General features: G+C 46.9%; 1 protein-coding gene across 4 annotated transcripts in view; it reads right to left on the bottom strand.

Moving 5' to 3' along the window:
• MAP7D1 (MAP7 domain containing 1) overlaps positions 1 to 12,680 on the bottom strand; it is a 382,583-nt gene that overhangs the window by 29,648 nt on the left and 340,255 nt on the right. For all 4 annotated transcript variants that reach the window (XM_069622620.1, XM_069622618.1, XM_069622619.1 and 1 more), the window contains 4 exons: positions 11,115 to 11,307; positions 10,158 to 10,262; positions 1,477 to 1,527; positions 1,020 to 1,065 (listed from right to left, as the gene is read on the bottom strand). In XM_069622620.1, the coding sequence (XP_069478721.1) occupies positions 1,020 to 1,065; positions 1,477 to 1,527; positions 10,158 to 10,262; positions 11,115 to 11,307 (395 nt within the window). The remainder of the gene's footprint in view (positions 1 to 1,019; positions 1,066 to 1,476; positions 1,528 to 10,157; positions 10,263 to 11,114; positions 11,308 to 12,680) is intronic.

Genomic DNA, 12,680 nt, shown 5'->3' with positions numbered 1-12,680 from the left:
TCCTTAAAAACTGCCTCACTAACCCATAAGTCCCTTAACAATGCAGCCCCTACCTATCTGATCAACAGATTTCATAGACTAACATCCATGAGACCGTCGAGGATAGCATACAGAGACTGCCTCTCCGTCCCTTCTTACAAACGATCAACTATAGGTGGCAATAGCTTCCCGGTGAAAGCGGCCAAGCTATGGAACTCCCTACCACCCACTCTTAGAATGGACCTACCCTACCAAAACTTCCGCTCTAAGCTGAAGTCTTGGCTGAAGACAGCCATCATCTAGGACCTCTTGTCTCCCACCCTCACTCGGTCACTCTGGATACACAACTGTTAATTGTACATATGTTTATATTTACCGTTTATTGCTATTATTACTGTGCTCATACTTGTATATATGTCATTGTCTGTAACTAAGTCTTGCAAATTCTTGTATCTGCTGCGCCTTGTTACCTTTGGGCTTTTCGGCGCATTATAAATAATAAACAAACAAACATCAGCTTCTGCCGCTACATAAATTAAGCAACAGTAGTAATGAGGGGTGAGGTGTGGGTGGCAGGTGGGTGTGGGGTCAACAGTGCATGAGGAGCTCTTTGAAGAGGAGGGTTTTGAGGCCCTGCTTGGCTGGCTTCTCTCCCACCACATCTGCAAAGCACCTCAACTAAGTGACATAAAGGAAAGACTCAGCCAGGCCGGGCAGGACCAGAGCCAGGAATCGTGGCAAAGTATCGAGGCTCTGCGGATTTCAGTTGAAAAAAAGTTTTACAAACCCAAATATTTGAGTACAAACCTTTATAAACAACCAATTGCAAAATATTCATTTATTCTTAACATTTGGTTGCAAAAAATCAAACTGCACTAACATCCTCCCTGGTTGATTTCCACACATGTGATACTCGGTTTGGAAGTTGGCCACCACTTCTCTGCCACACAGTTGATGCTGAATGTGCCTTCATGAAGACATGTACATAGAGCAGTAGTTGCTCCGCCCCTTTGCTGTTCCCTTCCCAGGCGTGTGCGTACCTGTGATCACAGTGTCGGGTCGCTCGTCCTGTCCGTTCACCTTCTTCTGTAAGAGCACAAAAACATTTAGGTCACTATATTTGTGCAACATCAACACGCATTTGGGTGAGGTTTAGGGACATTTGGAGAATACTAGAAAAGCCAGCGTCTAAGAACAGCTGCTAGGACTGGACAGTAGGACCCAAGATGGCCGCCTTACTACTGAACCGCCTGGCAGACACCATCTTGATTTTGCCAGTTCTCAGCCCAACTTGGAAGGCTTTGAAAGTACCCAACTGCACAGTCTGGTAGCCCCCGCCCCCTTGCTCAAGAAAACTGTAAGCCATAAATATGTACAATCATTTAGGATACCAAAAGCAATCTCTCTCTCCCCTCCTTGTCTTGCCCCCCAAAAGAATTTAGTGCAGGAGGTAAACCATTAACCTACCAAAAATGTTAATTTGCACAGGAGACTTACTTTGTCCACAGCGTCCGATTTCCTTGTCCGTTTCATGATCTCTTCCAAGCGCTGAAGGAAAAAATACAAAAAAAGAAAGTCATCAACCTAGGAGACAATCCCAGAGGTGGCAAATTACAGCAAGTTCGTAACGAGCGAGTGTGTGGCAAAGATTTAGAAAACCAAGCTGCCTACTTCAGGTTCAAAATGTTTTGAAAGCAAGTCAAGGGGACTCTTGAAATATAATGAGCACATGGTAGATTTGTAGACTCCTCCTCAGGGTGCTTGGATCATGACTAAATGGCGGGCAGACGCAGAACCCGTGCAAGGATTTAAGCCGCCCCAGGCGAAGTGTCATTTCACAACCCTTCTCCAATTTAGTGGAGTTGGGTTGTATGCTTTTAGGTTAGGTTACGCGATGGCGCAATGTCATTGGAACACCATGCCCCAGAACTGGGCTTTCATTTCTCCATCAAGTGTTTTATTCTGGGAGTTGTAGTCTTATCCGTTGAATAAAACGGACTAGATTAAAGCTCAGGACTGAGTAGGGAGTGTCTGATGGCATGGAGTCGCCAGCTACCCTTATTCTAGGGCCAAGATAGCAGCCTCTGGGGCCCTCCAACTGAGTCAATGGGCAGCTGTCTAGAATGGTCTTCTAGCAGGCTGGCAGGCGTCTATTGTGATGGGTATGTGGACAACGCACCCAGATTTCATGGTGGTGCGGCCTCCAATGCCGTCTATTTTGCACAATATAAGCTCCCAAAATACCCCAGAGTATGGGACAACCTGCAAAGTGCTAAATCCAGTCAGTCCTACAAAGAAATAAAAAAAAAAAATCTATAGGTTAATGTGAGAAACAAAAACCCCCCAAAAAAATCTAACCGGGACATATCCTTTGATGTAATGCGCAAAGCAAGAATTGACCACAGAAAGCGTTCTGTTCCTTCTTTCAGTGTTACCTTAACTTGTATGAATGAGGTGGGAGAAACAGACCAGCCGCTAAGCTGAGAGCGAGGTTAGGGTAGTTTTTCCTTCAGATTTACCAAAATGGGTGATGTTGGTAGTGAAAAGGAGCATATAAGCAAAGGATAGCCTTATTTGGCAGGGTGATATGATATGATAGGTTATTTATAACTCGCTTAAAACCCAGGTTTCTAAGCGCGGATCGAACCTGTGTTGCTACGTGTCGTCTTGCTTCCAAGGCGAGCATGTTGCTCCTGACCCATCCTTCCAAGATATAGGGGACAAGGGAACCAAAAAGGCTCACTAGAAACCAAATTAAGCGCTGTCCGGCCGTGCTTCTTAACCCAGTGGTTACCAGATTTACACCCCGGTTGGTAAGGCCGGTTCTCCCTCTTCAACTTTGCTTTTCCTGGTAAGGCTCTTGCCACTGCTATGACACCAACATGCTGTCAAGCCCTTTCTCTCCTTTTCATAGATCTGCTTGGGCACCAATTGCACTGATGCATGATTGGGGTGTGCTAATTGGATCCATTGTATGTGCACCCCTCATCCATTTTGAGGAATTGTTCACCTGTTAATAAACCAAAACAGAGCGGGGTCTGGAAGTCTCTCTACCAGCACAAACACAGCCCATTGACCTGTTCTTGGGTGGATGGCCCCTGGGAGAGTCTCAACCAAGTCTTTAGCTCACTGTCCGTTTCACATATGAGGTTAAAGCTGCAACTCCCACTGGCTTTGTGGTTGACGGATGTACTCGGTCACGACGGCAGGTGTGTGATTTACAAATACCAATCAACATACACCTAAAATAACATACTTGTGTCCTGCTGTTTAAGTGCGTCTTTAACCAATATCATTTACATTTTGCTCCGATCCTTTAGGTGTTTATATTGTGACTTGCAGTGAAAATATTAAAGTTGCCAAAACACCACATCATAATCAAAGTGAGTGACACAATACGTGCCGGGGCTCAGAAATAAGTGCCTGGGCTGATCCGTGGCAAACACCCCCCCAAAATTAAGCATCCGGGGCAACATACTTTCAGATTTCTCAACAACTTGATGGTACTCTCAGGATCCTTCAGGCTTCTCAAAGCCACTGGGGCGCTATACATTTCTAAAAACTTCCAACGCCATTTCCGGTTCCAGGGGTCTTACAGGGGTTTGAAGGGCAATTTCCAATGTTGGACTCGGTATATGCCAGCCAGGCACTGGAAATCAGAGGTCTACTTCAAAGAGGCTTGATGGTTCCTCCGCTAGCTCCAGACGATGACCCTGATTGCCTTCAGCCAATCTACTACTCGTACACCCCTTCCCTGGAGTCATGACTGAATGAAAAATGGGAAGGTGAAACTTCCTGCAAAATTCCTTTAGCTCAGGGCATTTTAGCTCAGTCACCTTTCCTGCCACGTGACTGAAGAAGGTCAGATGATACACAGCCAGTCGGCCATCTTGGATTTTGTCAGTACTTTGGGGCATTTCATGGAGCCGCCACGTGGACCTGAGACTGTGGGGTGAAAAGGATGCTGAAAGAGGCTTCTTTACGTTACTCACCATTTGCTTATTTGGGGGTTATGGGTACTTTTCCACACAGCTTTTGATGACGAGAATTCAGAGCCCTTTGCACGTTCGTCTTGGGCGATGCAACTTTCCATACCCACCCTCTTCTGCCGGTGCCCAGATTCTAGGGGGAAGCCAACCTGACAAAGGGCTGGAAAATCGTAATCGCAGCAGAGGGGTGGCAAGGAAGCCTGTCGTAGTGTTTTGTGGGACAGCGGTCAAGACATTTGGTGGCGTTCAGTCCCCATCGCATTGGTCAATCTCCCACCACTAGATAGTTATTGCCATCTGACCCTCTCCTGTTTCTCCTAGTCCTTCTGCTAAAGAACTAGCTTAGGAGTTCTGCTCACTCTGCCAGCCTTATAAACAGATGTTACAGTTAACCAACTCAGTAATTCTTATGCACAGAAAACCACGGCAATTATACCCAACTCAACTGTACTGGTCAATGAAAAGTACAGCTGGGTTGGGTATAATTGTAGATGTTATCAGTGCCTAGTAATGACAAATTATCTGTGCTTTTAAAGAGCTTACGTGAACTACTAAATGATCCGATATACATATTTACATCATGATTTTACTTAACAGGTGTCACTGTTGCTGAAAATGAATTCAGTGGATCAATTTCTCTCAAAACCATTTTTCAAACTCGCTAAACTGGAGGTGAATCGGCTAGGGCTAGATCGGGCAGATTTAAAAATTGACCAGTCCGCAAAAGATAGGGGACAGGCCTACATACACATTTTCCATGGTTTGGTATGAAAAGAAGACATGGCTCCCTGGTAGCATTGCTAAGCGGTCTTTCTTCTGCTTCCCCTGCCTGCTGTTTGGAGGTGAAATGGCCTGGACGAAAACAGGAATCATGGACTTAAAACATTTGTCAGAAAAAGCAAGAGACATGAATCGTGCAAATCTCATGTTGAGAATATATCACAGCTGCGCATACTGGGAAGTGTAAACATTGCAACACAGTTGACTATGCCCATCGCTGGAGCGTGCTGAAGCATAATGAGGATGTGGATATAAACCAATACATCTTGACAAAGTTAATCGACTGTGTGTGTGTTTGCGGTGCATTTGAATTGGCTTTACGTGGCCATGATGAAACTGAAGATTCTTTGAATCCTGGTGGATTTAGAGACCTGTTGGATTTTGTATTCAGCATAGACAGTGCAATGGAGCTGCATTTACAGAATGCAACAGTATTTAAGGGCAGTTCAAAAAAATTCAGCTGCTGGACTGCATGCTCACGGTCACCAGAGAGATCCGTGAAGAGCAGTTAAAACACACATGTGGCTATTCAGGCAGATGATCCAACCGATGTTTCCACCAAGACTCAGTCTCTGCTAGTCTATTGATACATTGATGAACAATTCAGCATTGTTGAAAGGTTTTATGGCTTTACGCATCTGAAAGACTCTAGTGTGCAAACCACTGCTACTCCAATAATGGATAAAATTAGACAAATTATTCCCTGAAGATTGCCACAAAAAAAGTAATTGCACAAACATATGATGGTGCTAGTGTAATGAGGGGTGTGTCTGGTGGAGTAAAAAAGAAAATAGCTGAAGTGTATCCAACTGCCCATTATGTACTTTGCTATGCACATCAGCTTAACCTCATCATGGAACAGACCGTTTCCAAAATATCAGAAGCTCGAATTTTCTTTACTGACATCTCTGGCTTCTGTAAAGAAAATGTATCATTCTCCAAAAAGAACTGAATTTCTAGAAGAGGTATCTGATAAAAGACTTGCAAGACCACCGCGCACTCGCTGGAGCTACCAAATTTGGATAGTAGATGCCATATATATCAGCATTCGGATGCAGTCGATCGATGCTTTGAGATCGTTGAAAAACAGGATGTTTTTGAGGGCGTTACTGTGCATGAGGCCCAGGGTTTCATTAGAACTCTGAAAGAGAGGGAGTTCCTTTTCTTCCTTGCTTTGTTCAATGGTATAATGCCCCAGGTTGACATTCTATATAACCAGATTCAGAAGTGAGATATTGATTCTGTGTATGTGCAGAAAGCTACTGCAACTTTTATCAAGTGCATTGGCAGAGCACGTGAAAGCACAGACAAAATGGAAGCTAAGCCTCCACCAGAGGCAACTTTAGCAAGTCACAATATAAATTCATACTACTTTTGCCAAACTGATGATGCACTGACTGCAACTGACTAACCATACCCCATGTTAAACAGGGAAAGACGGAGCACTTAGCTTTCAATTGTTTAGAGAACGGAGTTGTGTAGTGCAAGTGGGGCAATTTATTTATTAAAATTGTTAATTGAAAACAATCGCGAAGAAGCATTTTGAGAGCATGCATTTATTTAAAATTCTGATTACTACACCCATGACAACAGCTGAGTCTGAACGATGTTTCTCCACCCCGACGCAAGTTCAAACATTCTTGAGAAACACAATGACTGAGTATCGTCTGAATGCTTTGGCCAGGCTGTCCATGGAAAAAAAACAAATTCAAGAGATCCCTGACTTCAATACAAGGAGTATTGATACATGTGCCTCTCTGAAAAATAGACGTGCACAATTTGTGTACAAACTTTCAAAATGATCGACAGGTGAATGTTGTTCTGTTACAAGCTATTTTCAGTTATTCTGTGGGTTACACCTTCATTGAATTATTTAATTGTTTTAATGTCCCTACATGTTAGGATTTTGTGTAAGGTTGTAGTGATCTATTTGACAGAACAGTGAGAAATGTGAAGTTTAATTGTTGATCAGATTATGATGTTATGGTTGGTTGTGATAATAATACACTGAAAATAAACTTAGTTTTTGCATTTTTCTCCATGCACCATGTATGTGCTATTTCTGTGACCTGTGCATTCCACATGTTTCACCTTGGAGCAATTGAAGAAATGGAGACTCGGCGAGGCAGACCGCCATTACAGGAAGGACAAATGTTGCATTAACTAAGTGGTTAAAAAGTAATATTTTAGCTTAGCTTCTCCCCTTTCAGAAAATGCCTTAAATCCCACCTTATTAAGAGGATGAATGCATATGAATGCCAGTAATAGCATGACAAAATGATATTTTTCCATCATTACTGGCTGTATTATTAATTTCTTTATGCACACACCATAGTACCAGCTATTTTCAATACAAGCTGCTGTAAAATACACCATAACACGTAAGAATAATGTACCACCATTAGAATGTAAAACCTAATGCTTTTTTTAATGTTCTATTTTGGGGGGTTTGGACAGTAAATTGCACAGTTTGGAATCCATTTTTCAAAAATATTTGCAGGGGGGCAATCCACCTTGCTCCCCCCCCCCCCCGCACACTGGTGTGGGCTCCCTCGCTCCCCAATTCACCCCGGGAAAAGTACACTCCACCAGCTTTCAAACTCACCAGCCGTCACTGCTCTTGCCAATGCTTGTTCTCAAGCTGCAGTTTCATATTGTGCGATTCCACAAAACTACTTCCATTCATAACTGTATTCAACTGTAGTTTCTTTGATTCAGTTAGGTATTCAAATTGCTTGCTTTAATTTAAATTGATATTCAAAATGCTAGCTTTCAAGTCTTAAATACCCACCTGCCGTCCCATTGTCACCCTAGGCCGCTAGGCCGACTCCTCGGTTAGCAAGTGTGCTACGGGTTAAGGGTGGGATCAGCAACCACATCTGGTTGGGGGATTTATGTCAGCTGCTTGGTTTCGATAGGCCGTAGACTCCGAAAAGCCTGTTGGCCTTGCGTAGAGGGTCAGATATCTGGCTAGTGCTTACTGAGGGGATATGCCATGAGACGGCAGGTCGACCCCGTCAGGACGGCCCTACACCCAACTTAAGGGCCCGAGCAAAGCGAGGGTTCCTTATCGCGGGCAGTGGTGCAGTTACAGATAGGGTCGGCCCACCACCTGGAGGCATATTACCTTTAGGTAGGATATGATATGGCATTTATAACGCACCTAAAGTGTTTCAAGGCACAAAGAGGCAAGGGAGGGGGAACAGAGGGAAGACAGAAATAATGATCTTACTAGGCCAGGTGACATTGAGATCGCGCAAGTGCAGGGGAGGGTGGGGGGGAAAAGTGAGGGGAGAAAGAGGGAGGGGGCAGTGCAGTACATAGGATAAACAGTAAAATAAATAAAACAATAAATAAAGTCAATAAATAAAAGGAGCGGCCACTGGTGGCAAGTACAAGGGTAAGTGCAGACATCAGGTGTCAAGTGCTGGTCGGGGGCTGTAGGGATACAGAAAACAGTCCCACAGTGCAAGGGCTGCCAGGGGGGGGGGGGGGGCAATGCAGGTGTGCAACTGGCAGGGAGAGGACCTGGGCCCGAGATCAGAGGGTAGCCAGGTAACCAGTGCAGTTTCAATCAGGAGATCAGCAGGGGAGAGGAGGAGCGAAAGCAGAAGCAAAGAGGAAGGTCTTGAGGTGCTTCCGCAACTGGAGATAGTTCTCCTCAAGTTTCAGCGAGGCAGGGAGGCTGTTTCAGAGGGAGGCCCCAACAGAAGAAAGATCTACCACCAACTCATTGCTTGGAGAAGCGACTGACCCTGAGGGAGTTGGAGGCGGATGAGCGAAGAGCTCGAGAAGGAACATATTTAGGAAGAGAGAGCTGAAGGTATTGAGGCCCCAGGCCCCAGAAGGCCTTGTGGACAATGCAGAGTGTTTTTGACTTAATCCTCGCCGCCACTGGGAGCCGGTGCAGAGATTTCTGCCCTGGAGAGATACGATCCCTGGACTTGAGGCCAAGGACCAGTCTTGCAGTCCTGTTCTGGAATAGTTGCAGAGGGCGGAGAGTAGAGGCAGGCAGATTTAGAAAGAGGCTGTTGCAGTAATCCAGCCTAGAGAGAACCAGAGCTCTAGAGACAGTGAGCTTCTGGGGGAAGGAGAGGAAAGGAAGAATACCTCTGAGGAGGTACAGATGGTAGTGTGACTTCGGGATGTGAGGAGAGCGAGTGTGGAGTCGAAGATGACCCGAGGTTTTTCGCCTCACAGGTGGGAGCAGGAAGAGTGCCAATAGGCCAGCCAGAGAGTGACAGGAAAGGAGGGAGCAGGTGTGCTGATGAGGAGAATCTCAGTCTTACTGGCATTAAGGCAGATATCATTGGCAGTACAGCACTCCTGGAAAGCAGACAGTCAGAGATGAGAGAAGGAGAAGAGGTGGCAGAAGGGAGCCTGAAAATGAGTCGATCTTCATCCGCATAGAACTGAAAGTTGGGGCAGAGAGCGACAATGCGATGGGCAAGAAGTGAGAGGTTAGACCCCTGGTGAACACCACAGGTAAAGATAGAGGAGAGGAAGGACCCAAGTTGGACCTGGGAGGGTTGATCGCAGAGCCAGGGCCCGAACGGTCATGCCCAGGTTGTCACAGACGGTTGAGCAGGATGGCATGGTTGACTGTGTCAAAGGCAGAAGAGAGATGAAGTAGGATGAGGACACAGGGGTGTTGGAATCAAAGTTGGAGAGCAGGTCTTCACAGATGTTCAGGAAAGCAGTTTCTGTGCTTCTGGCAGCTCTTTAGCCAGACTGATGGTCATGGAGAAAACCAGCAGATTGCACCAGTGTAGTTTTCTATGCAGATTCTAATGGTTTTTTAAAGAAAATACAATAACACAAATCAAAAGAAACTTACCTGGCTGCTCTAGCCGTTGCCACGCCATTGGTGGCCCCAAGTCCGTTTTCTGCATCGATGACCGTGATATCATCAACAATAAGACTGACTTGGGAAAGCATGATGTGGAGCCAAATTGCGCACGGAGGCAAGTCTTATTTCAAAATGATACTTTTTGCACCTGCGCAGGTAACTACGTGGGTGTTAAGAGGGCGGAAGGTGGAAGGAGTATCGGGGAAGGGAAGATAAGCTGGCTAGCAGCACCCAGGCTGATCAGAAGGCTTGTACCATGCAATACACCTCGCGTTCCGAACAGCCTGATTGGCCAGCACCTCCTTTCAGGGTGCTAATGGATAGGATACTTACTTTACACAAGCACAGCACGGTCTTTGCTCTCATGGCAGAGGCCCCGGCCAGAGTGTCCCATGTGTGGGGCTAGCATAACATGTGGCAGGCTTTTCCCCAGGGCTACTGGCCCTTCAGGGAGCCTAAAAGTCACTTGAGGTCCACTGTGCATGCTTTGCCTTCCTTGGATGAAAGTACTCCCTCAGCAGCCCCTTCCCACTCTGCTACCCCAGATGTTGCGACATTACCTTCTTCCTCTCCGAGCGCTCCTGCTCCTCCCTCTGGAAGTGCTTCTCCCGCTCCTGCCGCTGTTTCTCCGCCTCTTCTTTTGCTCGGGCCTCCGCCTCATCCCTCTGAAAAGGAAGAGAGCCCACAGGCGATCAACTTATTTTGTCGATTTCCCCAGACATAGCAAGACTTTCTTCACATGCGCGCATGGAGGGAAATTACAGGATTGAACTTGGCGCACCCTTAGAACCCACAAAGTGATGCCGCTGACCTCCCATTACTAGACTATGCCAACACGCTCACCAATCCTGCACTGGATGTCAGTAGCGGAGGCACATTTTGGTGCCAGAGGGCGGATAATGGGGCACCAGCGGGAGGCTGGTCATTGCACTAGGCACCAGGGGGAAAATAAGGGTGAGCGCCCTCTTGCCCATCCCTCCACCCCCTCCCAGCTCCGTCATTTCTGGATGCGCTCTACAGCAAAAACTAGTACAAGGGGCGGAATCAGATTTATTACCTACAAAGCGATAACTGCATGAGAGAAGGGTTACAAAAGATGCAAGACCAGAGATACAAGTGTGTATCAGACATAGGTCCAGAGGCATTGCACACTCTTGCCACTCGATGGCAGAAGCATTTGTAATCTATTAGTAGCCAAGTAACCAATGCTAAGGTTCTCACTACTCGCCAAGGGTGACAACATTTCAACACTGGGCGGCGCCGAAGAACTTTGGCCCATGTGTGGGACCTGCATTGGTCACTGCTGAACACTGGGACTACACACATTTCTGCGCTCAGAGTTTGACTTCACAAACCCAACGAAGTGTGAGGCTTTTCCTTCAGCGCCTCGACACAGTAAACTAGTGAAATTCAGATTCTGCAAAGCTTCTAGAAGCCTGCGCTGCTGTTTCTAAGCAGTCATAACCCCTATGGCCTTACTCCTCGCTGAGCCCATGCAATCTTCTACCCAGGCCCACCTGCTTCTGTAGGCGCTCCACTTCCTCCTGCTCCGCTCGCAGTTTCTCCTCCGCTTCCTTCTTGAGTTGGGCCTCTTCCTGCAGGCGCTGCTCCTCCTGCTGCTGCTTCCGCTCCTCCTGCAGCCTGCGGGCTTCCGCTTCCCGATGGACCTTCTCCTCAGCATCACGGCGAGCCTTCTCCTCCTTGAGCACCCTGTGAAAAAATGAAAGGTCAATCTTTGCAGAGTGTGAGAGAAAGTGAGTGCGGGTGCACCTAAGCATGTGTGTGTAAGCAGGGGCTATGGCAACCACCAGGCTTGCCACCATCCAATAGCATGAAGACATGCCCAAACCTATAGAGAGTCAGGCCATCGGCCTATGGTAAGTAGGATTCACCTCAAGAGCCAGAAGCAAATACCCCCCACCCGATAGTAAAGGTTGCCCAACAGCTTTGGGGTATTCCTGGATTGACCCTCAAAGGCTCACACATGGTGGAGTGAATGTCGGGGTTAGAAGCAATTAGCAATCTGTTGTCAGACACACACAGAGGTTTTCCTGCCAGTCACAGTGTATAGACTGAGCTTGGAAGACTAAGGCATAAAAGGCAGGAATAGCGGGGAGATGGGGCCGCAGAACAGACAGTGATGTGTGCCGGACATTGGGGGTACGGACCCCCAGAAGGGACTGGGAGAGGGCCGAACTTGCGGATGCATCCTTCTCTATCTGGAATCTACATGGATCCACTGCTTCCTGCGGACAGCTCTGCGCTCCTCTTGCACACTCCTAAGCCACATTCAATGATGAACCTGCAATACCGTTATGATAGGTTTTTTAGAACACTCTTAACACCCAGAGGTTTCTATGCGCAGACCCGGGGATCAAACCTGTGCTGCTCTGCGTCGTCTTGCTTCCAAGGTGAGCATGTTGCCACTGAGCTATCCTCCTAAGAGGTGCACTTCCCACGCTTCCACCTATGCACCATGACCTCTCTCCGCTGCTCTCACTGACCCTCTGTCCTCTATTGACTGGGCAATTGGCAGCATCCTCTTTTCATCCATCTGTGTCCTCCCCTTTCGACCCACAGGCCAGATCCAATTATGAACCAACTTTTCTCCCTCTCTCCCCTATGATTAGATCAAGGATTTTCTGTTCTCTTATCTCATACCTGCAACTAATTCACCAGCCTATGCCTGGACAACGAAAGAGCAACTTATGCCTGGGTCATTGGACCAACATTCTGCCTCTCGCGATCCTCCCATTGCTCCCAACCTCATCCACCCCTAATCAGCCAACCCCTTTGATTGGATAAATATCATTTATGCCTCTGGTCTCCTGCCTCCACCAGGCCACATTTGTCCTTTTCCAAGTGCTTTAAGTGGAATGAGAATTCGAGATGGGCTCCAAAGAGGGGTGTGGCCTAACAGGGAAAGGCAACTTAGGGAAAGGGGTCTTGACCCAAACAATACACAACCTTTCAGGGGGTGGGGGGGAAGTAGGTTGCTTATTGTGCGACACTCTGCATGGATGCTAGTGGGGAAGTTTTGTGTGCCACCTTGCATGCACCCAGGAGGTCTTGTGTGCCTAGAG

The sequence above is a fragment of the Ambystoma mexicanum genome, chromosome 11 (assembly GCF_040938575.1).
Source record: "Ambystoma mexicanum isolate Mex_15411 chromosome 11, UKY_AmexF1_1, whole genome shotgun sequence".
NCBI classification, from domain to species: Eukaryota; Metazoa; Chordata; class Amphibia; order Caudata; family Ambystomatidae; genus Ambystoma; species Ambystoma mexicanum.
This window is presented reverse-complemented; position numbering and strand designations above follow the sequence as displayed.